We start from the raw sequence: 27828 nt of genomic DNA, 5'->3' as shown, positions 1-27828 counted from the left end.
TCCCTCGCGCCGCAGGAGCCCGAGGAGCGTGTGCGAGGCCAGGCGAGCACGGCGGGGCCGCGTCGGTAGCCCAGTAGCGGTGAGAGGGGAGGGGAGGGGAGGGGAGGGGAGGGGAGGGGAGGGGAGGGGAGGGGAGGGGAGGATCGCCTTCCGCCCCCCTCCCGTCGGGCAGTGAGCCGGCGCTCAGCGTGCAGGCGAGCCCCGGGGCCGGGCGTGAGGTAAAAGGCGAGGGAAGAGGAACTCCCCGGCTTACGTTAACACGAGTACTGTCACTTGGCACAGAGGTTGCGTCGTGAAGAAAACGTTACAGAATCGTCTAGGTTGGGAAAGACCTTGAAGATCATCCAGTCCAACCATCAACCCAACAGTTCCCAACTACACCATGTGCCTCAGCGCTAACCCTCATGTCGAGGGGCGTGAGGAGCAGCAGCGCACAGCCCTGCCCCCAGGGCCGCCACAAGCTACTTCTCCCACGTCCTTCTGCATACTTAGAAGTTTTTCAGTAGCTTAAAAAGAATTATTAATCCCTTGAAAATAAAATTCGAAAAGGGTGCTTCATAATTTTAAAAGCAAATATAAAAAAACTGAGCCTGTACGACCTAAGAAATGCACAGATCAGTTTTTACAGTGTTTTAGAACTAAGGATCAGAGACACCAGTGACACATTTGTTTCATGGCTCAGAAAAAGGGAAAGGCAAGGGGGAACAAGAAAAAAAGTTCTATAGCACTCACTCACTACTGAAAAAAGAACCGAGTTGCAGGAACCACTATTAAGCCCATGAGTGTATCTACCACTTTCTGTACATGCAGAATGGTTAGGATGAGGAATAAAACCAGGAGGAAGTCAAAGCAGCACCAACTTTGAAAAACGAAATTTATACTGCTTAAGAGAACTTGGAGGATCTTCAGAAATAAAACAGACTAAAAATCCACACCACCAGCAATGCACAAGGTACAAGCAGGCAAGCACCAACTTTTTAAGTTAACTCGATAGTCTCATAGAAACAGATCTGAAAAAACTAGCAAGTTAGAAGAGAGGTGACAAAATTAGGATGAATATATTAATAAACTCATGGGAGCAGGACAGATGTACATACATCATTTGTATAGTTTTGCAGAAGTTGGAAGATGTACACAGTATTGACACCGATAGTTTGACAAGCTGAACTTCTACACTGGAAGAAATTTACTATCATTGTTGGCTGGAAACGTTTACAGAACTATATGCTTATAAACCAGAGATTAATAACCATGTGCAACTTTAGAAGACTTCTATAAAGTATCTTTAATGACTTTGTTCATGCCATTTTAAAAACAGTAATTTTCAAGAAGAAAATCAATACATTTGTTGTATTGACTTTGCTTTCCCATTCCTATTCCCATTTTTGCTAATCACTTGGCATCCACAGTATGTACAGTCTGATGCCTGGGAAGATATTGAAAATTAATGCCAAGTTTCCAACTTGCTAATTATAGTGCACAATTATTATTGACTGCCCCCACCATCCCCCTACCTCAGTATAATAAAAAAATTTAAGTCTTTCTGTGAAAGCTTCCCAAAATGCCAAAGATGTCAATAGCAAAGTGGTTTTTTAATCTACATATATGGCCTGTCTAACTTTAGAAATTGATAGGCAGTCAGTCATGCAAATGATGGAAGAAAGTTACTGGAAGAGGGCAGCTATCATGATCTAGAGAGCTGTATAACCTATCCCCATTCACCACAGGAATCTTTATTATACTGCTGTCCTTGGTCTTTCCTGAGGAAAAATCTTCATTGCATCCTGGTAAGATTTCTGCAGGTAGGTATAAATGAGAATAATTTTTGCTCTTTTCTCTCATGACCCAAGCTGCATTTACTCACCTTTATTAAATGAAGAATCTCTGCAACTGAGCTCAGTAAAGTGTCATTTAACCAGAAATCTTATCTTCATCAAATGCTTTGAGTTCTTCTAAATAATTGGATTTGGTCTATTTTTGACAAGGCCACACACAGAGTCCTTTTAAAGGAAGATGCCATATGATCTCAGCTAGGTAAGTGGATTCTCAAAACACATCCCCATCTCTTAAAACAGACAAGAAAACGGGCATGACAAAATCCATGTTATACATTATGCTGTATATACAAATTGAAAGACTGCATCTCAGTTTTTCCTATTACTCAGTTTAACAAGAATTGGTAAAACATGGAAGCAAAGCACCAATAGCCATCTTTCCCCAAGTCCTTGAAGAATGTCTCAACATCTCCTACAGGTCTTCAGGTCTCTAAAGTTTCTTCATTTGCCCCACAAGTGTCTACAACACAGATTAAACAACTTGTCACTGGGAAAGCACGGACTTTGGAGTTGGCTATCCACTTGTCTGTTTCAGTATTATATTCAAGAATATGCCCTAATCGACCAACACCCTGAAAACCAGCCAGGACATAGACTATAGATCCCACAGCAGCACACTTCACTGTTACACCTTTCCATGGCATTGGAGACACCATCTTCCATTCATTCATCTTGATATCGTAATATTCTACATTATCAAGGCCACCTACAAAGCAATGAGATAGGTAACTGCTTATTACATTATACCATATGGACTGAAGTAGAGCATACAAATGCTTTGTTAAACTTAAGTCTTTATTTTCAAGGTTTAGATTAAAAAAGAAATCCTAGAGTAAAAACAAACAGGAAAAAAGGCCACAGGTTTCTAAACTAGCAGTTTACCCTTTTATAAATACAGAAACAGAGAAAAGAGGAGGCTGAAAGCAAGATGCAATAAATTTCACATTATATGCTGCCTAGAGATTCTAACATGAACAGAAGAAATAACAATGCCAAATTTCTCATGCATTTGTGGCTAGTGACTGAAACTCAGGAATCCACTTGAAACTTCTGTATAAGTAAGGGCATTTTATTCTAGAGGGATCACCAGTACCTTTACCTAAATTAGTAATTTATTGATAGAGGATGTCTCTCCATTGTGATATTAAAATACAAGCTATATTCTAAATCAAATATTCCAACTACCATAAATAGCAATTAATAAACCTCACAGAGGAGAATTTTCCATTTGGAAAAGCACTTCAGAAATCCTGTGTAATTAAAATTCAATTATCCTGGAAAATAAACTATTACTATTCTAGTTTTAAAGACAAGGAGATAGGCAGATCGTAAATGACCTGCCCAAGACAGTAAGTCATATTTCAAAACTAGGGCAGTCAAAAAGTTCTCACTTTTTCACATTAAAATACCTGACTAGCTGTAAGTCTTTAGACTGAAGTTCCTGAAATAGCAGCTACGCCTTTGCTTGTCTCTCAAAAGAATACTAAAATCCCTCAACATACATAATGAATAACTAAAAAAATAAAACCCAATAATATCTTTTCTTAGATGACTGGTTTAACCATATTAACTACTGCGAAACTGGGCTACAGTATGGGTGCACGTCTGAATTTGACAGTAAAGAGATACAGTGAAGGAGGGAGGTGAAAGAAGGAAGGCAACAATGAGGTGACAACAGAACATGTTTTATGGTATTGCTCAAAGTTTTTCAGCTGAATAAAGTGGAATGAATTCTTTGCAAAAGAAAAAAAGGGTCCCCATGAAACCTCGTGGGGCCAGCTAGAGAATTAATAGAATTAAAGTACCTAAGCCATTTTGTCCACCCACAGCAAATATTTTGTCCTTTACAAACACCAGCCCATGGTTCTTCCTGGCTTCAATCATTGGACACAGCTCAGTCCACCTGGGGAAAAAGCAAACCAAACGAAACAGGAAAACTCATTATTTAGTTCCTGGAAAGTAAGTATAGAATACGTAAATAAAACCTAGCATTAAGAAAATGAAATACGGAAGAAAGCTGCTTCAGAAAAACTACTTTTTAAGTAGAACTACAAATAACTGATTTTTTACTGCTTAAATCAGGAAAATTACTTACCACATCTTTCTATTCATCTGTATTTCAGTTATTCAAAGAGCAAGCAAAGCCACGAGTGACCAAAAATAATCAGAATTGATACAATACTTACGTTTCCGTGGCTGGATCATAGACTTCACAGGAATTTAGGACTCTTCCAGAAACATTGTTCCCCAAACTTCCTCCGCATACATAAATGAGACCATTCGCCTCTACCATGCCATGGCTGCATCGCTGAGTCAGCATGCTGGGCTTTGTGTGCCAGCTTTCTGTTCTTGTGTCATAGCATTCAAATAAATACAGTGCAGAATTCCCTTAAAAAAATAGAAACCCACCAAAGTGGCATTAATTTTTATGGTTGTCTTTCAAGAGAAGAGTCTAATTATCAAATTGATGCTTTATTTGTTAGTTGAAAAGGGAAAGCTGCTTTCCCACCTCCAAAAGCAGAACTAAGCAACCTGAAACTTGGGACTATTCAGAAAGTACATACTTGTAATTCTTTTGACTCTTGTTCCAAAATATGCAAGTAAGTTTATAAAACTGCTATTTGTGTTTAAAAACAAAAAACAAGCGAGGATTTTTTTTTTTAGGGGGGGAATAAACACTGAACAGAGATGTATATGAATTACCAATCATATTGTCATCATCTCGTGCTACTCTCACTACTTGGAAATCATGAACTTTCAGATGTGAAGATGAAACCAGCTTTGTGAACTTAGTACAGATTCACGTGAGTCTTTTTTTCTCTAAGCAATGTGACTTGCCCAATTCCCAGAACACTTGTCTTTGGAATTAGATAGCTTGATTATGTCATAACATACTCCTGAATTATTAGCAACCACAAGACAGCTACCCCTCGCCATTTTACTTTCTTCCTGGGGACCCGTAGATACTTATTTTCTGGAAGTGCAAGGTCTGTGTACTCCTCCCTCAATGGCCAAAAAAACTATCACTGAAATAAAAATGCAGATAGATGGGAGCTTAAAGACTTGTGCTCAGGTAACTAGCTGAACCATAGCCAAAGCAGAGAAGGCTGGATACAACTTTCTCAAAGAACCTTCTCCCCTTTGTTTCAATAGATATATTCACCTAGAACAGTTAAATGCAAATTTTCTTGTGCCTCTTGTTCCTTGTCTTTCTACTTCTAGAAGTTAACTTTGTCACACTAGCAGCACTCACTACCAGCTGAGGATCTGAACCCTCAAAACAGTGCTATGTTTCCACACCCAAAATACAGGAGCAGACTTCTATAAACTGTCCATTTGTTTACTCCTACCATGTAACTCTCAGTATCACTAAGAACTGTGTAGAGCGGGACATATTTTTTCCTTGATGTAAATACACATCCTTATTGATCTGAAGTTGAAGATAGAAAGTAGAAATTCTCATCCATGGGAAATGCAGCAGAACTGTCTTTAATGTCTTTTTCTTTTAAAAAAGGTAAAAGCTTCCATATTCAGTATGCTGTCAGTATAATGTTAAAAGTTTTTCCTGCCCTTAAATATAGTGGAAGAATTTGCTATGTTTAGCTTCCAGACTCTGCGAGCTATTGGAAATAAAACAGTACTCCCATCAATTCAAAAAGGGGAACTGAGCCCTGTTTTCTGTAATGGACTGGCACAGCAATTTGTTTTCCAAACTGTTCAATCAATGCAAAAAGCATGAAATTTTTAGATTTGTCTACAGCTAAACACACTGCAGCATTTTACCCAATTAATGGTTTCACATAATTACCTGCTCCAAACTAGAAAATACTAGATTTGGCATAGACAGACTTTTTCAAACAAGCACTGTTCACTGTGTTCCAAAGAAGAAAAAAGTATGGCAAAATAAACTCCATTATTAATTTTCAACTTTTACTATTCTGTCTTAACTAATATTTATGGAAAGCAAAATGAAACTGTGCAGTAATGTGAGCGTAGATTTAAAACGAAATTAAAATTTCCATTACAGTTGTATTATTTACAATGTATTAGAAAAACTATACAAACAAAACTTGTATCATACTCCCTCATGAACTGACATATGGGAAACTAGGAAGATTTGAGATTTTGTAGTATTCCAAGTTTCCCAATGCAGCCTTAGTTAAGCCTATTTCCAAGTAACAAGGAAAGGTGTTATTTCACATTTACCACACTAGGTGGCGGCTACGAACTGTCTAATCTGCTGCTACATCAGACCTCTTAAAACATTTTATACGTCATGTAACATTACCTAAATGTCACAACTTCCCATTAAGTGACTTATCAATGTTAAGCACAGATTATGACCCTTTTTTCTGCTCACTTCCCTCTGCAGCAAGGCAGATCTCAAAAGGATCTACTAGAAGATTTCTCCCTGGCTCTAGGGTTTGGATTTTTTTTTTCCTTTTTTCTTTTTTCCCCACAGCACAGCTTTTTTTAAAGCTCAGTATTTTTATGGATATAGCACACCTACATTCCAACTTTTGGTTTGTTGATGATGCATCAGATTTAGACAAAATGCATTTTAAAGTGTTGCTATAACACCAAAGTATAAGTCACCCACGAGGTTTTTTGAGGAGGGTTTTTTTTCACTATGACAAGTAATGACAACTAAAGTAGTATTTTTCCATTTACTGAAGCAAACCAACAGAATAACGAACTAACAGAAGATAACTTCTGTCATTTGACAGAAAAAATGGACAAATTCCTTTACAGGGCCAAGTATGATTTCACCACCAGAAGCTTTTTCTCAAAAAAAAAAAAAAAAAGCTTTTTTCACTTTTTTCCCCCCCTTAAAAAACCCTCATTAGGCCCGACATACATTATATACAAGGAATGCCACTGTCAAAACACAGCTATTCTAGCCATACATTGCAGATAATTTTAAACCACACTGAGTTCTGTAGATTTATACAAGTAAGCTAAGAGCAGAGTGGGACACCCAATATATTTGCTTGTCCCTACTTAACTCTTAAGAGTTGCAGTGTACATTATGCTCTAATTAATGTAAATATTAATCATTTCAATAAGTGAAACCATTTTAAAAACACAACAGAAATAGGTTGCTGGATTGTGGGGAGGATAAAATCCTAAGTATGGGAAAATAAACTCATTAAGCTAACATGGCAACGTGCAGTTTCTTTTCAACAGTCATGCAAAAACCAGAAAAATTTCCAGGTATCTTTCTTTGTGCTTTTTTTTTTTTTTGGTTTGTTTTAAAGATTTTTAGTGTCTTACCCACTTCTGAACCACCAGATGTATAAATTTTGCCCTCAGCAGCACAGGCTGCAAGGCTATCTCGAGGTGTTGGAGGTCCTAGCTTGGAATACCAGCTATCCTTCACCACATTGTAGCAGTCCATTCGCTTTATAGGGAAGAGCTGGGAACCACCCAAAATATAAACTACGTTGTCCCAGAAGACACAAGCTGCATCCCTGCGCTTTTCAAAGGGACATCGGATGTCTGTCCAGCTGTAATCCTGCATTACAAAGAACAGGTAATGTCTAATAGATTATAACACTTACCTGCACAGCGAGTGTTTTTCAAACAGAGCTTTTCATAGAGATTTAGATATGGTCAGTTTTAAAGTTCCTTTTCAAAACAAACATGAATACTCTTTATTGAAGAATACTCCTCAGGCGTACTCTTGAAAAATTCTCTTAGACACAGACATAGTTAGCTGCAATGAACCATGACATTATGAATTTCTATTTCCTCATTCCCTGTGTGCACCCAGTACAGCTTCCCTGAAAAACAGATTTATTTTTTTTTTTCCAACAGAATTGACCTCCTGCTGCTATCATGTCAGAAACAATGCATGTGATCAATAAAGTACGATTGCATTTTCTTTTCTAGGAATAGAAGACATCTTACATATAGTAACAGGTTCTTTCTAAAAAAAGAATAATACAGAATGTACCAAACAAAGGCGATGGAAAAAAGAGAAGATAATATCCAAATTGACAAGCAACTCGGTTAAAAAGCTCTGATACATACTTTATTACCATGACAACTAGAAGCTTATTTACAGAATTTACAAAACACAAATGATCTACAGCTATCCACAGTTGATAGCATGAGAAATAGAGTAATGCTCCATCACAAATACTGGCAGTCATGTTGCCTAAAAACTGATTTTGCGTGGATTAGCAAAACCGGCAAGTATCAAATATGGGCAGCAATGCTACCCAAAGCCTTAAGAACATAAAACTCAGCAACTGATGTCAGACCAGGATAGCATACAGCACAAGAAACACTTCTTGAGTAATAGCATCTCACATATTCCATGAGCATAGCTTGTATCCTATACTGAACAGGAAAGTACGTGACCTTAACTGTTATCTGTGCCACCTCAGGATGGTCTAGCTCAACCTGCTGAAGGACCTTCATTGTAATGGTTCACACAAGACGTTACATCATTACATTTTCTTAGCAAGGACATACTTCAAACACCTTGGTCAATGAGGAAGAACAGTGACTCCTACATGGGGGTTCAAAGAAAGAGAGGCAGAGCATGTTATAGTCCAAAACATCTTACAATCTTTTCTTGTAGCATCCCCCATATCAAGAAGAGCTGGCAGGTGCATGTGGCCCTTTATGATGAGAAACAGGTCCTGGGGCATCCTAGAAAGGAAAGCCATACTACAGCATGGCAAAATAAATAGCTGCATAAATCTTAAGAAAATGTCTTAGTGCATTGTGCAAGATCAACATATTTTCTAGCTCAAACGTCTGGCACTTTTACAAAAAAACCTGTTGTTTTCCTTTACTGTTATAAAGGGCTGTGATCTGACCCACTTCTATGGTTTCAGTTCATAGCTACCATTTCATCCACACCTTTATCAAATGAAAAGGCATAACTGAGCATACTCAGCAGTATCGTCCTCTTTCATCAGTAGGCAATTTAGGTCATTCTCTTGCAATGCTCTTCAGTGGTAGTCTGCACCACAGAATTGCTTTCAATTTCTGCATTCTGCACATTTAAGAATTATGCAGAAGAGTTGCTTTATGCCACAGTTGAGATCCACACAGCCCTGGGCAGTGACAAGCCTCATTTCTGCAAGGCTGAGTAGGGAAAGACAGAGCAAGATAGGTATATGGTGACACTTTCCATGATGATCTTTGTTTTTAACAAATTGTGATGCAGGACACCAGAGGCAGAAGCTGTATCTTTGTTTTTAATTGAAAGGCTTTTGTCTTTCATGAATTTATTTGATAACTTACTAAAACTATCTGAACTCCTAACAGCCACAAGACCCTGTGACAAGAATGGCACAAGTAATGATGGGTCATGTGAAAGTATCTTGTTCTGTTTAAGACTTTTCTCTCATTTTCAGTTGATACCTCCTCTTCCAAGTTTGTCAGGGTAAACAGCAGATGTGCCCAATACAGACAACCTCCCCACTAAGAGCTTATTAACTACAGCTCTATCTCCTCATAAAAGGTATTCTGATTCCTTTAATAATCAAGAAATAGCGATGCCAGGCATCTGTTACTTTTTACTTGCCACTGCTGGATTTTGCACTATTAAAAAGTTAAAACTTCCATACATTTCTGTCACTAGAGACAGCAATTTCAAAAGAATAAGCATATTGCTGCCTCAAAATCCCACAAAGTCATGCATAAATTTTTATCAAGAATTCATAAAACAGTAAGTATTTTCTTCCCAAGTTGGGGGAAAAAAAGAAGCTTTTTAAAAAATATTCTCTGGCAAATTTTACAGGAAAATGCTTCCCACCACCATTAACACATCTAGGATTTCTAGTAGTATTCTGAAAACAAACACCTCTACTCAAAGCAGTGCCAAATTGCTCCACAAGTTTTATGCCCGTCTGCATCTGTCCTGTTGCATCATTTTGCTCTCTTGATGAATTACATGCATCAGTAAAAGTATCAGTTACAGTGCAACAAAGACAACAAATACAGACTTAAAGTAATACTGCTAACAGTCTCAACAAATAACATACAGTAGCCAATCCATTCTTATTTAAAGAACCCTTTCTGACAACAAGGAAATGAAGATCAACATTAGAGACTAATTTTGCGTGCAAAGCAATCAGTGAAAATCAAAATTTTTTGCAATAGTTTTATAGTGTTAGAATTATTGAAATTTATATCACAACTGAGAAACATTTTCAGGAGAAACATAACATTTGTTTTTAGCTGTTTCTTTAGCTGACATAAAAATTTAATTAAATTATTGAATTTAATTAAAATCAAAAGTGAAGGACTAAGTCACTATTCAAGCAGTTCAACAGACAACAAACAAAACTTCAATTCTTTCCCAAGGTCCTAACCTTGCAAAAGTACGTACACAACCTTAATTCTCTGCTCTGTGAAACTCCCATCATCTCTTGATGAAACTAATTAAAGTGAGTTAAACGTGATATAGTCTTTGCAGCATTGGAGCCTTACATCCCATCCTTATTTTGCATGCACAGGATGCTAATCCCGCAGGGGTTCTGGATCCTTAGTTTGTTGCATTTAAGAAGCTACTGTCACAGTTAATTAAAGATCAAACTCGGATACTCAAGCAAAACATCCAGAAAAGGACCTTTAAATAGCTTAGAGTTGAAATGAAGTAAGTAAAAGCTATTCAACGAGACATGGCAGGCTAGCTAAGAATACCCAAGAAAGCATATAAGCACTAGGAAAACATTCAAAGAAGACATGCTTGTTAGAATCAAGTTCTCCAATTACCCACTTTTTTCCTTCTCCTTCCCTGTCCCCCACCCCTCCCCCCATTAATCCACATGCAAGGCCATAAAGCTTGATCAAGAGGCAGTTCTGCAAAATTTCTTCCAAACTCGGTTCTTTTTTGGTGTTATACCTGGACCATTAGTCTATGAAAAAAAATAAGCTATTTTATCCTATACTTTGTGTAGACTTACACAGATACAACTTTTTGTCTACGAAACAGACTTCTTCGTAATATAGTTTAGGTCTGACTGAAGACCACCTACCTACATATATCATTTTCCTTTTAGTTGTAAGTCTTTGCCTGTTGCTCCCACTCGGCATGCACTGAGATGATTATTTTTCAAACAAGATTAAGTTTTCAGAAAATACATGGTGACAACTCGGGGAGCTTATATTAGTTTATAAAGAGTGATGAAGCAACATCTCCCGTCTTTTGAGTTCTGACCACCACTGACATTAGGCACTCATGGAGTTTAACCTATCAGTTAGGTTGGTAAAGAGACCACATGCATGCTATGCTGGTGATACCATTGCCAATTAATGCCTGGGACAATAAGTCTCAAAGCTCGCTTCCATCCTACCTAAAATCAGCTTTGTTCCAACATAAGTAACTGGAAATTGAGAGAGAAACTTTGATCTGATTTCCTTCTAATATAAGAAAGGTCAGGGCATATTGGGTGAATTACAACTTGTTAAAATGCCAAAACCAAGTAACTGTTTGAAAAGGATGAATACCCTGATCAAAGGCTTTCCCAGCTCAGACCTTGAAAAGAATTATCTGCTCTGTTCTCTTCACCTCCTCACCCTCAGTTGAAGTACTGCTTGCTTTCTTGAGTATGTGTAAGAAGCAAAAAGGTGGTCATTATTTAGGGATTTGGAATTCCTAATAAAAACACATACTAAATGTCTGAGTCAGCAAACCTGGTTGGTTTTTTCTCCAGACTTAAGTGGTGCTCAGAGAAGGTAGCTTCAATTTTATCTTACATAAGGGAATGTGAATGATGAGTTCAATCACATCCCAAGAGCTCATTCATTCTGAATTAGATTTGACAGGGCTCACACTGACTACAAAATTCACACAGATAACACACAAAACTGTTTGAAATTATAACAAGCATTTAATATGCTGAGTTAGAACAACCAGAATTTCTGCAACAAAATATTACTTGTATGTGATCTCATAACTTAGAGAGCCCTGATATTTATGTAGCAACTTTTTTCTGTATTAGTGCATATGTTTGCCTGGTAAAACAGAGTATGGATAATCCTTTTGCATGCAGCTGATGTTTCTAAACCATTTAGTCTGCATAGCTGAAATATACACCATTCCTGTGGCTTGATTTTATTCAGAGAACATGGAAACAAATTTCAGGCAAAGCTAGCTAGCTTGCTTGCTCACTCTAAATTGGCCATCTCTAAGTTTTTTGTTGTAGAAACTCACTCTTTTCCACTTACAGAACACCTGGCTCCCAATTGTTCTCCTTATATACTGTTAAGAACTCACAAAATTGTGAACCATTGGGATTTAGAAGTGGCTACATATTTATAATAAATGCACTGAAAAACCACCTTGCCCTCTAAAACTGGGTTCTACACTAACATACGAGCCAATAATTTAACTTGTGCTAAAAAGAAATTGCTTTGAGTTATTCTCTGAACACATACACATATGTGCATGCACATGCATACAGACTTCCATATATTCCTAACCGATTGCTTGATGTTTCGGTGACCTTTTAGTTCCAGCTGTGGGATGCACATATCAATCAATTCTCAACTCAGATGGATTTATCAGAACTCCGTATCTAATATTGCCAACAAACACATAATCATTCTATTAAAAATGAAGTATTACATCTAGGTACACAGATTTGAAAATACTCAATTAACCATACTCTTCCAACTGTATACCCAAGAGGCAGGGAATACATCCTTCCTAGTACTGTTTTGTAGGTCATTATGTCTTAGTTAATATCATCAGTAAATAAAATACGTAAGATTACAAACAGTGAATCTTAATGCATTTTGAGGTAACGATTACCTTTGGATTAAAATATCGGCAGGACTGGGGCTGTGAGCCTCCAAACAAAGCAATGCGATAATCATGTTTTTTCCTTCTTGGCCTTGTACCTTCTACTAACTCTTCTCTGTCTTCTGGGGAAAGTAGATGGTAGCGCATCCCACCTGGAAGGAAGACAACAACTGTTTGCAGATACAGTGTAGTTCATACATGGAAAGGGATGTTTCACAGGCAGGGATGGGGGCGAGAGGGAAGGGAAGGAAAAGGGGGGAAACCCAGTTTCTAACTTAAACACCTATACAGCTTTGATTTAAAAGGGCAGAATACACAGCAGCACATGAGGATGGGAGCATACATCCAGATTTACACCCTATTTCAAATTGCCTGCTCCATGTGAAAACAGGACATTGATATAGACTCACGTTATATACCAATTGATTGATCAGCTCATTTAACCAATATTAACAAGCAACTAAGTTTGTCATATTGAAATAGGCAAAAGGAGGCAAACCCGAAGAAAAGGAACAGCAGAACTAGAAGCCTAAAGAGGACAACCCTAATATTAAAAGAAGGGACTTTAACCCAGTGAGGAGTCAACCACGCCTGCCTCCTCATCCCCCAGTTTCCAATTAATAAGGCAGTTCTCCTAATAATGTTCTCCTAAGAAACATTTCAAAGAATGCAAAAATATTAGTCACATTACAAGCCACTAAAACCATACAAACAAAAATCCTTATTTCTTAAACAATGCACCCAACTCCATGTCACACAAGAAGTATGACTGAGATGCTGATGGTCAGCAAATACTTACCAACATATAGGTTAATCTGAATCTTGCTCATTGACAATGGAGGAAAACAATTGCATACCATTTTTTAGATCTACACTAAAATAAAGCCAACTAGTTAACCGCTACTGAAATGAAAATATTTCTTTCCAGAATATTTATCAACGTCTAGGCTTTTCTTTCTTATATGATCAAATTTCTCAAATGGTGTCTGAAAGTAAAAGGGAAGCTTGTTCTCTATCTCATCTGCACCTTGAGAATGCAACTGTCTGTAGGCTCAATGGTCAGTATATATTAAGAGATAAAACCAGCATAACATATGCTTAACATTCTAGTTTGCTTACGGAAGCTATATAATATTCAAAATTTTGACATAAAACATTTTTTATTAATTCACTTACAAACATGAACAACATTGACCTAGCCTGTTCCAAATGCACACTAACACTTCCAATTACCCTAACAACGCATTGACAAAATCTCCATTCCATTACTTGTCATGGAGTTCATGTCATTTGCTAGGAGGAAAGAAATGAAAGTCACACTGGGTTACATAAACTGGGTTTTATTTACATATTAATCTGCTAATCCATCTTCAACTCAACACAGCATCCTAGCGGGAACAAAGTCAGATGAATTTAATGTGAAAATGTTGTCAGGGCATTTTAAAGAAAACAATTTTCAAGATTTCCACAGCATTTTTAAAATTATACAGAACATTAAAGATTTCATCTAGAGGTCAACTTACTGATCACCATTTTAAGGCATTCTGGGTTATCCTGAATAAGTGGTTCAGCCTGAACTGTTTTACTTAAGAAGTTCTTTGATATAAGAGGAAATCGGACTTTAGCAAGAATATCAACCATGTACGGCTGGCGATTTGGCTCATCATACTTCAGCCATCTGACTGCTGCATCATAAACCTTAAACAAGAGAGGAAAGAAAAGCATAAAGTACATCACCACACAGTAAGACAAATAACCAAACCTTAATGCTCCAAACTGATTCTTGTGCCCATTGGTGAACTTATACTAAAATTTTAGTATGTGGGGATCCACACCATCTTCCAAAGAAACCCAACAAAACAACCAACCAAACCCCAAAGATGACAATGCTCAGACATGAATTAAAATAAACACACAACCAGAGAATAAAATCCATCTACAAACAAAAAAAACCCTACCCACTACTTCTACTATGTAACCTTTTTCTCCTCCAAATGGGAAGCATGAATCTGCACTTCACATTTATGTGGATAACCCCTGTACCAGGTTGAGTCTAATATGCTTCAAGTTCCATGCCATAACACAGGTAATACTTCACCAGAAATGTTGAAATAGCTTCTACTTGATATAGTCTCCTGAGCTGACAAACTGCTTCTGTTACCAAATCGTAGTGTTGGGAATCAAAATATATTGCTATCGTTGTGTCTTAGGGGACCATTTGAATAAAGGTTTTCAGCGGCAGACTACCATAAATTTATCATTTGAAGAGTCTCCTCTCTACCTCCTCTACAGGAAAAGACAATGGTTTTTCTCAGGGGGCAGGGAAGACAGAACAGGGAAGGTAACAAAGAAATCTGCTCTATTTATGACTGTCTTCTGGGTCAGGAGGAGTGAAATGAAAATCCAATATTACCTAAGATACTTCCATGCTGCTCTCAGACCTAGCAAGCTTATCTACTATGCTGCCACTTCAAAGTCAGCACTAACTTCATTACAAGTGATAACACAGTCAATACCTACTCCTGTAGCTGGAACTGATCACAGTGATCAGTGGTGAGTGACTGAGATATAATGTGGAAAGATATTTAATGGCAGAATTAGAGTTATTGAGAAGGACTGCTGTCCTGGTTTAGCCAGGATAGGGTTAAGTTTCCCCAGCAGTGGGGGGGAAGCTCTAGCCGGGTTATTCATATATCATGCTGACATCACATCCTGGCGCGAGCGCGGGAAGAACCAGTGGACGCGTGGGTTGGCACAGCCGGTTCTCTCACTGCTGTATCGGTATATACCTTGCTCTGTTCATTGTTATTACTGTTACTGTTATTGTTATTGTTGTTGTTTGTTGTGTTGCTGTTGCACTGTTGTATTAAAACTCTCCTTATCTCAGCCCCAGGGCTTTGTATTTCACTCCCTTTGTGGGGGAGGGGCAGCGGCCGTGTGGTCTCAGACCCCGGCAGGGATTAAACCATCACAACTGCTAAACCACCTCAACTATAATTCTGCAAAATGATCAGGGAGCAAGGGAGAATAAAGAAATAAATATTTAAGGCTCAACTCCATCAGCTAAGGAAATTTGACAGAATGATTGGGACAGGAACATTTTATCCCTTCATCAACAGAAACATTACTTGCATACAGGAAAAATAGGACAGTAATTAAAGCTACCTTCCTTTCTTTTGCTAAATGTAAATATGCTTTACACTAATACAAAAGTTAGAGTATAGTGTCAACTTTCTGAGAAATAAGATTACTATAGTATCACTGGCAAACTTCCACAGTTTCATACTGCATACTGCCACTTTCCTAAAGGAATTTTAATGATGTCATGCTGCCTACACAAAATTTCTACCACTGCCACCAAGTTAAAGAATGCTATCCTACCTTACCAACAGAACTTCAAGAATGTAAATTCCAGTGTCATTTTGGCTGCAAGCCAAACACCACTTCCAGCTTTGAAACTGTTACCCTGTGACCTTAACTTTTCCCAGCACCTGGCAAGAATGTTGAACTGTGACATAACTCATGTTTATACTTGTAACTAGCCAGCTATCATATTCAGTCACCTGATATTACTCCCCCACTCTCAGTAATTCTTATTTTCATTGAAGCTTTTTTATTGCAATTGATACATTGAAGAAAACACATTCATTCTCTGAAAGCTAAACTTCACAGTCAGGAAAACATCCATTTCTATCTAAGTGGATACATATACCATGTTGGCTATGAGATCCCCCTGTTGCACTTCAAAGGTATGAGTCAACTCATGACAACATAGCCAAACAAATTACTTAGTTCAAGCACCAGAATAGCATAGCAAGAAAGACAAGATTTCCGTTTGTTTTCAACAGATTTGACTAAGAAGCTACAAGAAGTACCCAGCAGCTACAATCATGCTGCAATCACCTCTTTGGGCTGCGGTGCAGACATTCACATACTTCCTATTTTCCTGCAGCAGGAAGAACCAGCTGGTGAACAATCACTCAGGGCTATGCTATAAGCTGAATCAAACTTTCTGAATGGGACACCTGTGAATGTAGTTTCTACCACAGGTTACAACTTTTGAGTGAAACTCCAGGCTCCTTTCAGCCACCTAAACTTTTTTGTGTCCCCTCCCTAAATACAGGCCTTCCATCGATCCGTCACTGTCAATGCATCGAGCTTTCAGTGTTTTGTTCACCTTGCTTCAAAGCCCCTCAGTTCCCCAAGCTTAACTTGTGTATTCCTATGTTTCCATCAGAAGCAACTCCTCTCTGAAATAGACTGAGCCCATTTCCCCAGGTAGACACATGCAGCCACTGAAGTGCAGTTTGTTTACTACTTTGAAGTAGCTCATTTCAGTGATAGCACAGGAACCCCAATCTAAGAGCAACTGCTATAACACATCCAACTTAATTCAGCTCATGCACTATGGAATCAGAATCTCTATAGCTATCTCAATAAATGAAACTGTTTTGCTTACCCCCTTTATGATTGCTTTCTTCCCAGTTTGCTGAAGCAAAACATATAATAACCACACTTGAAATGTGGATATTCATTAATATTTGGTTTTGACCAAGCTAGGCTGCACCTTTTATTCTAAAGTTTAGCAAGCACTATGTGCATCATATACTGTAGGAACATCGGAAGTGAGATACTTTAAACCAATTCTTGATTGAAAAAGCTGTATGAAACAGGGACCTCACCTGGTCTTCTGCTCTCACTGTCAACGTATCTTGGTTCAAGAGATGTGTCACACGCTTAACATCAAGCTGAAGAAATTCATCTGTCTTGTAAACTTCAGTGAAATGCTGATGGATAAAGTCATCTGCAGTGGCTTTCAGTTCGGGACAGTCTAGGCATTCTGCTAACACACTTATACCTATTAAGGAAAAATTAAGAAAAAACCCTTCCAAATTTGAATTGCAATTACCTTTATTATATTAAAATATTTCAGTGCTACTTGCAACCCCAGTTTATTACTATGCTTTTTTTTCTTTAACACACGTGCTGTCATAACTCATCTGCAACTCAAGACAAACTAAGATAAGCACAAGCTCCTGATCCCTATCCCTACTGAACAAATTCGAGAGTTGGACCTGCAGCACTTGCTGTATTAACTATCTCCCCACCACTATTTCCTCGCTGTTTCTTTACCCATTACAAAGCAGGTAACAGTACCTTAACCAGGTCTGAGCCATACCACAATAACAACGTCTAACCAGAACAGCTTGAGAAACTCGCTCCAGGTTTTATGACCTCCCAACCTGCCCATGCAGCAGCAGTCATCAACCAAGCCCAATTTCCTTCAACAGTCACAGTGAACTAAGACTTCTGTATACAGATTAGCAGTCAGCTGCTGACTAACACAAGAAGGTCAAGCTGATGCTGCTGCAAGGGCAGAAGGTTGGCATAAATAGCAACTGCTACTCAGAAGCACCATTTCCATTCCCATTAGAAATCAGGTAAGCACAGAGTTTTTCAGCAGATTGTGCTACAATCTTCCTCCTCTTTCTATGGAGAAGATGGCAAGTGGGGTAGAAGCAACTCACCAACCCATGGGCTGCAACTAGCCTGAGCTGCTCTAAGCAGTAAAATGCAAACCAGAAAGATAAAATCTGAGTGTATGACCTCTTGACAAAATATCAAGAGTTTCAAAATAAGCCATGGTTTCTTTCAAATACAAAAAAAACCCAGTGAACTGTGGACTTGCCTGTGAATCTGCACAGAACAATTTCAACTTGTAAACAATGCCTTGAAGAAAAATTGATTGAATCTTTTATGTCCTTTTTTGCTATAAATTAGCAACAAAGAATGCAAGTGTTAGAGACCATAATTAATCTTCTAGTTAACAAAAACTACAGAGGTTTGCCTCAAAGCAAGCATAAGTGGCATCTTCCTTAGAAAGTAATGTCTTTCTTCCAGCAGTTGTTTCAGAGCCACAGCTGCACTGCACTGAAGTGTCAGTTCAATCATTGTAATTCAGATTCTCTGCAAAACATTTCTATTGATATTATGAACATCTATAACATGATTGAGAAGTTTCTAGAATTACATGACAAATGTCAATAAAACCCTATAAACAAGTTTATTTTTAATCTTTGATTAAATAAAGTGCACCAAATCTTAAGCATGAAAAAGCACTTGGTTCTACTTGTTTACCTTTTCTGTAACACTGAGTTCATCACATTAGGGCTACAGAACATATTCAATATCGAACCTGCCCAGGTGACATTCATGGATATCAGTCAAAATGAAGAGCAACTAAAACCAAAAGTAACCTAAACTTATCCTGTTCATACTTTTAAAAGCTATGCTAGTTTTGTAGAAATTACAACTCTGTCAAATTCTGTAACAACAACTGAAAGCTCCACCTTGCTAAACAGCTGAGGTTCTCTAACAAACAAGAAGCTCCAGGGTGTTGCCAAGCTGGGATGAGACCTAGCACAGTCAGTGGACCCTGATACTGGCAAGACAACTGTCAGTTTATTTTGTCTATGGCAAGGGACAACAGTTCAGATTCAGAGCAAAATTATTTTTACATGCCTGGATTTAGCCAAATATTACTGCCTTTTAGACAATAGTATCTGTTTTTCAGGAACAGCAAAGTTAAAAAATGAACAGTAAATCTATGTACGCATTTCTCTTACCAAGACAATTGGAAGCATCAACTTGTTCCTTTAAAAAGTCCACACACATTTTTTTCACGGGTTCAATTTGATATTGGTTTGCTGCATCTAGTAAAGACTGAACATTATTGCTGTTAACTGAGATTCTGCAAAACAGAAGGGGTAAAATTGGAATCACTAAAATTACCTACTTTGTTGTAGTAAAAAAAAAGCATTTTACACCAATTCACATAAATGGAAAAATTATTTCCCTGCTATTTATCCAAGAATCTTTCACACACAGTCTGAGGACACAATTTCCCTTCATGATCTTTCCAAACTGCTTTCATTTGCTCTGCTTTACTGACGAAGGGCAAAAGGTAACCAGTCCTGGATTCTGAAGAAATAGCCTTTAACACAGGCCCTCTGCAGTACCATACTATTGCTCTGACTTGTGTGATTAGCCACTTTCACAAAGCTGAAAATGAATAGAATTTTTTTTCTTTGACAGTCTCCTACTTCCAAACAGGCATCAGCAAAAATCTGTCTAAACTCATTGTCAAGACTGCTCTGACTGATTTGCCCAGAGTGCACAAGCAGAACCACCAGCCTGGCAGTGCTTCAGAGAAGGTACAGAGCCCACAGACAAGGGCTTGGGCACCAGGGAAGGCAACCATACTGCTGGGGTGCTGACACCGACTGTCTCTCACCACTGATGGAGCACACAACAAGATTCCTCTCAAAGAAAGGAGAAAGCCTTCCTAAGAAGAATTAATCCCATTAGTACAAAGATGAAAGGCCTGTCATCCATCAGTCACGAGAGCTGATTAAAAAGTACTGTTGACAATCCTAGTCATCTGCACAAGCTGCTTAAAAAAACCTACAAAAACAAACACCACCACACACACGGACAACCTGAGACAGAAGGGAAATGCTGTTCACAGAACAGTTATCCACCCTGCCTGTCCTGAGATAAAGGTATAACTCCTGGAAATGGTTCTGTGTGATAGCTACTATTGGCCATAAAGAGAAACCCTGCTGATATCAATAAGGGACTGAATTTCAGAACAATGGGAAAAATCACTTGACTCCAACACTCAAGTCAAAAGCTTGAAGTGCTCTGAATTGCTTTCTGGAGACAACTACTGTTCTCTTCAGTCTGTAGGGCTTCCTTCTGATTAAATAAAAAGGAAAAGGGAAGAGGATATAAGGTCTAGTCACATCAGACTTTAAACAAAGTAAAGAATTGTAATGGTAACAAAACTGGTGAATCATGAAAGCATTATTTTCCAATTTTATCGTTTACAATTGGCAGGCTTCCTAGAAAAAGTATCAGCTTTAAATAATGAAACTACCTTGCAGTGTAGGCAAACTCCACAAGCTGTTCAATAATGTCAGGTTCTGCATCTTTTAGCTCCACTTCAAAGGACTTTGATTCAAGCATATTTGCTGCAAATAGATTAAAAAACAAACTACATCAATAAGCCACTCTAGTTACTATACGTTTTGCAAACAGAAAATAAAGTGATTATACAACGTGGGAAACTGCTAAAAACTGCACACAGTTGATTGCTGTTTTCCCAGGATTACTAATGCAAGTCAGGAAAGAAAGGAGGCAGTGGGACAAACAAGATAACTGGTGTGTGCACATAACTATTATGTAAATTATGATAAACCATATTAAATAGAAAAGGTCATAGATGCTGTCAACTGCAGTGCAGACTGCCAAGTTAGCATTACCAAAACCAGGAAGCATACGCACTGTCAAAAGCTATTTCCACATTTAAGCTGATAACAATAGAGACAGTTCTGAGCCCCCCACATCCAGACACAGCACTGTAAGTCTGTCCACAGACAGTTACAAACAGACCGTTGGAAGGCATGGTTATTTTACTTCTATTCGACTTAAATGTGTGTTTAAAATAGCACAGTAATTTTACAATTCATGTCTAAGGCATAATAAAAGTAAGATAGATACTAATCGAATTTGTAAAGATAGCATAAATGCAAGAATATTGACACTTCTGAAAGCCCATTTTGTATGTGGAAGAGACTAATGGCGAGAAGCAATGGTGCAGACAAATTCTGTCACGGGAGTAAAAGCTCCCAGTTTTCAGGTTAACGGAGGGGGACCAATTCTAATACAGTGTATGGGCCCAATTAATAAGAGACCTTACATATGAAGTAACACTTAACTGATCAAAAGAGTTGAAGGGAAAATGAGGGGAAGGGTAAACAGATAAATGAAGAAGGACACAAAATGAGGAAATCTTCACTTATACTTATCCCTGAAATTAATCACTTTCATAAAATAAACAGCTTGTCAGACACTAGTCTAACAGGATATAATCACAAAAGCTTATAATTAATCAATTTTGAAAAGACTTACTAGTAAACATCAAGTTAAAAAAATGACTGGCTGAAGCAAGCACAACACGGTGAGCTGGGATTTTTCTTTCTTGAACCATAAGAATGACATCACACAGAGTCTTCTAAATGAGAGAAAAACACAGACAAAAAAATGTGAAGATCAGCATTTTCAAAAATCTTTCAACAATATTTCTTTAAAAACAACTTATGGAAATTCATTGCTTTTCTTAACCCACACAACTCAAGAGTATTATGTAATAAAAAGATTTTCTGAAAGTCAAAGTTAAGTTCAGTAACCTGGAGAACTGGCAAACTTCAGTTTACCCATGAACTTGTACCTTAAGGATGGCCACAAATAACATATGAACTCTGATTAAAGTTTTTTCCTGTAGCATTTACATCAGCCTCCAATAACATGGGCTCTGCAGCATCTAGCAGGGGATGCATTTATGTTACCCTCTTTTCATCTATCTGTGGCTCTCCTTACTCGGCTGTTGATTTTCAGAAAAACTCATAAGAACTTCATATCTGAAGACCACCATCATACTGCCCAACCAGAGTGAAAGTGATGAACAAGCTCAAAGCATTCAGTGGAACATTTTTAAGAAAACGTATCCCAAAAACATCACTTCTATGGAAGGGTTTGACTGGTCACACTTGATAAGCAATTAACTGCCAGGGAAAAAAAGCCTTTATTTCTCATTTGTTTGATATTTGTATGTAAGCAGTTAGTTTCTCCCCTACATGTGAACTGTCATGCACTAGAAGGAGAAAGGAAAGTGACAGAACTTACAAAAGTTGTCAGGAAACATGAGAGAAGAGTAAGGGATTGGGGCAAAAACACATAATTTGAAGAGAAAGGATATCATTTCAGAATCTAAGAACATATTGACTGAAATAAATTCACACCATACTACAGTTAATTATAACATCTTTATTAAGAAAGAAAAACTGAGCAGCACTGCTTCCTAAAAACAGGAATTCATTTTCAACTACTACCTTAAGAACATCTACCTACACCCATCCAAGTAGTAACCCCAGAAAAGAGCATCTCTACTCTGGGAAGTACATACTTGCTTAGAACATTTTCCTCACTGTCACTTGTGAATCTGAGTCACTTGTCTCCCTCGTCTGAGCGGGACATGACACCCATATAGACAATACTATATAGGGCACACCTTACAAGGCTGATAATCCATATATGCAGCCCCTTCAAATAAACCTGTTTTTTAGTTTCTTGAAGGAAAGGACTCTCAGAAGCACACACTGGACAAAATACAAATAATACATTTTTAAAAAATGTTTTAATTAGGGGGTGACATACAGCTTCCTTTGTACATCTGTAGCTTTAAACCATTTAGGATTAAATGAGCAAAAAAAAAAGAGACCATTCAAGAAAAGTTTCAGAGGAAATCCTCTAAAATTGAAATTCCTAGGGCATCTTGTTCAATACAAGTGTCAGAAACAAGCAGTACAGGATACCATAAAATCCTGTGGCCAAGCTTTGCTAAGACTTGCAACTGTTGCCTGACCTCCATGCTGTATTTCTAAGACACATTTAGTGCCTCAGCTCAGCATTTGAAGCACCTCAGATATTCTAAGGCCTCTCTGAGTGCAGGAGGAAATATTTGCCAACGTTCATTTTCACCTGGGATGTTTCTGGGTGTGACTGTTCCATTTCAACTAACACTCTTCTGAGGATTTCTGTTCTTCTTTCCAGAAGGACCCAGTGGTGTCACTGAGTCACCCCAATGGGGCAACAGATGACTGGTGTTACATTAACCAAAGGACACACCCAAGCATGAGCTTGCATTAGGGTGCTCCACCTTCCAAATAACAGGTCCAGCAACACCTTGCAACTCTATCCCAGCTTCATTCTCAATTACTTCACTTACGGCTGACCTCCACTCAGCTGCAAAGTTGCAACAAAGGATTTATGCACATGCTGTCAAATAGCTCCATAAAACCCACAAACACATGGGCCATCTCATGTTGGAGATGAGCAAGAAGTCCTCCATACACTAAACACACTTGCCCCCAACATCTTACCAGTACTAAGTACAGGTATGTCCACAGTTTACTCTAAACTCCCATACTCATGGAGGCCGCCTCTAGATCTGAGCTCACACAAAAAGCAGCCTCTTTCAAATTAGCTGTACTTTCCAACCAGCCCATCCTCCTACAGCATTAAACTAATGCATTTAAATAGCTAGTGCTCCACATGCATGCTGCTATTTCCATCCCAGGAAATTTTTAACTCATATCATATTTAGGTTTTATAACCACAGCATAGTTCTTGACTTAGCAAAATACAAAGTCTAAATCCTTTAAACTTTAGCACAACTAGTCAGCTGAACTAGTACATTTTCCTCTGGCTCCTGCTGACTTCCTAATTTTATCCTATAAAATCACACTGTCCCCCAAGTAATAGTTAACTTCTTACAAACAACTCCTAAAAGAAGTGTGAGTGTCATGAACTATACAAGAATTTCTGGAGCAGTCAGGTGGGAGATGCAAAGCCACCATCTGAGGTCAGATTAGAAGCTTCCAGGAAATGCCAATAGCAGGCAAAATTCAGAGTTGCACCTCCCTGGGCATAACAGATTTTGAAATTTGAATCAGAAGTACACACAAATTTCACAGCACTTAATCCCGATTCTCCCTCTCCTTGTTTAGAGTTAACCCACAACTAGATGAGAGCTGGCACTCTATTATACTGAAAGACGAGTTCTTACACAGAACAACATAGTGTCACATACTGGAGTAGTTACATGGTAAAGCACTGTGATTTCTCTGTGCTAGGGGCTGTACATATATCTAAGGGAGGGCAGTATTTATCTACTTACAAAGCATAACAGCATCTGGAATCCCCTTGTCAGCAATGACAAAGGTATGAGCTGAACAGTAATGAGCTGAGTTATGAACTCAGCTACACCTTGGAATATATTTACCCAATTAGAAGAGAAACAAAACCTACATGAAAAAAAGTAGATCATAGGCTTTAAGTCTCAACTCCTGTACCTGAAGTCTTGAAACCAATTTGTTTTTTCATACATAGGAGTTTTGTTGCATGAAATGGCTTATGCAGACAACAGAACTGGCTGCGTATTAGTGAGAGAAGAACAGGACTGAAGTGCTGGAGAAAAGCAGAATCAACACTGTGGTATCACTTGCTAGCCCAGGACCCAGACTGCTGATGACCACATCACTAAAAGCTGGACTGAGCCTTTGGCAAGACTAACACTGGGAGACAAACAGCTAAACCCTAGAAGGTACAACACATGACAGTGCCAAGTACAAAGCCCCCAACTGTTCTTTAACAGCTGGCTTCAGAGTCAGCTTTAATTCTGGCTCCACATCATTTTTTAAGATAACAATAGTACCACAATCAAGCCAGCTCCTCCTCCTCAAAAGATTTCTTCATATGCAAGGAGTTATACAGATCATCCTTCTGCTCCTGTACCAGAAGTCTGAGCTTTTTAAGGGGGGAAAAAAACCATAAAAAATAAGAAGGCAGCATTTCTTTCAGTTTGGACAGCTCAACTGAAATCCACTTGTATAATTAGAATTTTGGTTACCACTCTTGCTCTATTGGTAAACAGAAGAGTCACCTTTAATAATAATTAGACTATTAATCTAAGAATCTGATCTGCCAGAAAGGTCAGAATTTGTAAAGATGAGGTCACCAGCCCCCTATACTGCCATTGGCTTCTTAATGAGATGGCCAGACATATTTGGTATGCAGCACAAGAAGAAATGCTACCGGTGAAACCGAACCATGGTTCCAGTCATCCCTCTCCTCCCACTGCAGCTTCACTATACCGATAGTGTTCCCAGAGGCACACAGCCCATTTGTTCAGAGAAGAGTTCCTGATTAAAACCCATCATCAACATCTTTACTCCCCTCAGGTTTCTGTTTGAAAAGAGCTACGTAAATACTCTTAACTGGAGAAACTCAGCCAAATTTTTTCACAGTGAGAACCACCAGCCATCGGACTAATCTCTCCAGGAAATGGTGGAATCCCCAACATCGGACACTTTTAAGATCTGGTTGCACAGGGTGCTGGGCCATCTTGTCTAGACCGGGCTTCTGCCAAGAAAGGCTGGACCAGACGGTCCTTAAGGTCCCTTCCAACCTGGTATTCTATGATTCTATGATCGAGCGCAGCTTAACTTCTGCCCTACCATAGGCAAGGTGCTATGAGATAAGGAAGTGGATCCACTGTGTCTTCTGCCTTCAGCACCAACAATAAGCCATCGCAAACAAGATCTGAACCTGCTACACTTGCCGTGTCAGCACAGAGCAGCCTTTCTGAGTTACCCTTCCCAGTGGCCAAGGCCCGCCGCAGAGGCTCAGGCTCCCGGCACCCCGGCTGGCCTCAGCGGCACCGTCCTCCCAGGGGTTCACCGCAGTCAAATGCAGCGCCGGGAAACCCAAGCAACCCTTCGCCCGGGAGGCGGCTCTGCCGACAGGGTAGCGCTGTCCCCCGCGGCAGGCAGCCCCGCCGAGAGCCTTCCTGCTCGGCTCCGGGTCGCCGCAAGCCCCGCGACCCGCAATGGAGCCGCCGGGCGGCCCCGCCGTACCGGGGCGGGGGGGGGGGGGGGGGGGGGGGGGGGGTGAGCCGCCACCGCCGTACCTGCTTGCGCATGTTGTTCATCACCCCCATGAAGCTGGCCAGCAGCTTCGCCTCCTCACGGGCGGCGAGCTTCTTCTCCGTCTTCTTCTTGCTGCTCTTCTCCGACCCGGGGGCGGCCATGCTCCCCCGCCCTCACCGCCGCCGACACCGGCCGCCCGCCACCTCCGCCGCAGAACATGCGCCACCGGGGCGACGCCCGCCAACTGCCGGGCGGCGACCGACGGCTCCCGACACCGAGGAGCGAGCAGGCAGAGCGGCGGCAGGCAGGGCCGACCGCAGCCGCGCCGCCGACACCGGAGCGACGCCGGCCGCGGCGGAAGCGAGCAGGGGGCGGAGCGAGGCGCAGTGACGCCATCGGCCGGCGCGCGGCCCCCACGCGGGATAAACAAAGAGCGGAGGGGCCTGGGCGCGTCACGTGACGGGCGGAGGGACGCGCCTGCGCGCCGGGGGGGCCGCGGCCCGGCGGCGTGTGCGGGGGTCAGATCCCGGCGGGGAGCGGCGGGCGCTGTCAGGGCTGGGTGCCCGGGCCCGGTGTGTTTTTAGGGATCCTGCCATGGCTGGGGCGGGGGGGGGTGTGTTAGGGCGCCCTGGCCGAAGGGCTGGCGGGGTCCTTGCCCTCCGTGTGTGTGAGCGAGGGGCGGAAGGTGACGGCGTGCGGGGGGGGAAGCACATCACCTCCCGCGGGGGCACTCGGCCCGCCTCGGCGAGGGGGCAGCGCCCCTGGGGCCCACATGGGCCGGGAGGGGAAGCGAGCGGGAACCAGAGGCACCCACTCCTGGTGGCTGCATCCACCCCGCTTCCAGAAATAATAATGTGTTGACCAAAGTATTGGGTGCTTCGATCCCTGTTTTTTTGAACAGGGTTGTGACAGCCAAAGCTGCGTTTTTGTGTAAATTTGCTGTTTGCGCGTTTGTGTGATGCTTCCAATTTTGATCCCACATACAACAAGGTCTTGAACAGCTTAATGCTGTGACTTGAAGGGAGAGAAATTTGTGTGTGAAATAAAGTGAGGCTTTGTTTTGTTAAAGGAAAGAGTGGGTTTGATCTTGATATCACATACCTTACGGTAAGCCTTAATAAGATGGACTTTGATATTATGTGGTTCTGCCATCTAACAGTTATTACTACATGTATGTAGTAAAAATTTTAACACATTTGTTCTTTATTTCATTGAAATAGACTGACACAGCTATCACTTAACTTTTCAGATTTTATTATATAACAGTAAAAATGAGAAATCTACACCTCTCTTGCCATAGTGATAGCCTGAAAAAACTGAGAATGTACATCTGGCCAATTTCAGATTTCACGTTGTAAAGAATTTACCTGTAGAGTTTTAATTCCAGGTCAAAAGCAACCCTAAGATGCCTGTTTTATGCATGGGATACACAAAAACAGCCATGTTGTGCCCCTGAGTGCATTCCCCTGTTCTGGGAGCTTAGTCAGCTGAGTTAAGGAGTTCAGCTTGCTGTGTCCAAGGTCGACTCCTTTGCTGATAAGAGCTGTGGTGAGGAAAGCTAAAAGCGAGGGCCTGCCTCTCCTTTCCCTGAGGAGCAGCCTTTAAGCAGGGAATTTACCGATGGCTCCTATTACAGTGATAGACACCACGTGAGCACTTGAGTTCACAGGTACCA

The 27828-nt window shown here is 40.0% G+C and overlaps 1 protein-coding gene across 2 annotated transcripts; it reads right to left on the bottom strand.

The window, feature by feature from the left end:
* Positions 1-1260: 1260 nt before the first annotated feature.
* On the bottom strand, positions 1261-26527 carry KLHL7 (kelch like family member 7). Of its 2 annotated transcripts, XM_074837322.1 has the most exons (11): positions 26195-26527; positions 21577-21679; positions 20543-20636; positions 19230-19354; positions 17286-17461; positions 14127-14301; positions 12613-12755; positions 7110-7350; positions 4022-4223; positions 3641-3738; positions 1261-2541 (listed from the first exon to the last, which is right to left on the bottom strand). In XM_074837322.1, exons 1-11 carry the CDS (start codon positions 26312-26314, stop codon positions 2258-2260), a joined length of 1761 nt encoding a protein of 586 aa, XP_074693423.1. In that variant the 5' UTR covers positions 26315-26527; the 3' UTR covers positions 1261-2257. The 2 variants fall into 2 exon arrangements, with proteins under 2 accessions (XP_074693423.1, XP_074693431.1); XM_074837330.1 differs by lacking the exon at positions 26195-26527 and having other exon boundaries at positions 20543-20659.
* Between the last annotated feature and the right edge of the window lie 1301 nt (positions 26528-27828).

Source organism: Strix aluco, chromosome 1 (assembly GCF_031877795.1).
Source record: "Strix aluco isolate bStrAlu1 chromosome 1, bStrAlu1.hap1, whole genome shotgun sequence".
Lineage (NCBI taxonomy): Eukaryota > Metazoa > Chordata > Aves > Strigiformes > Strigidae > Strix > Strix aluco.
Note: the sequence above shows the minus strand (reverse complement) of the source record. Positions and strands in the feature narration are given on the sequence as shown.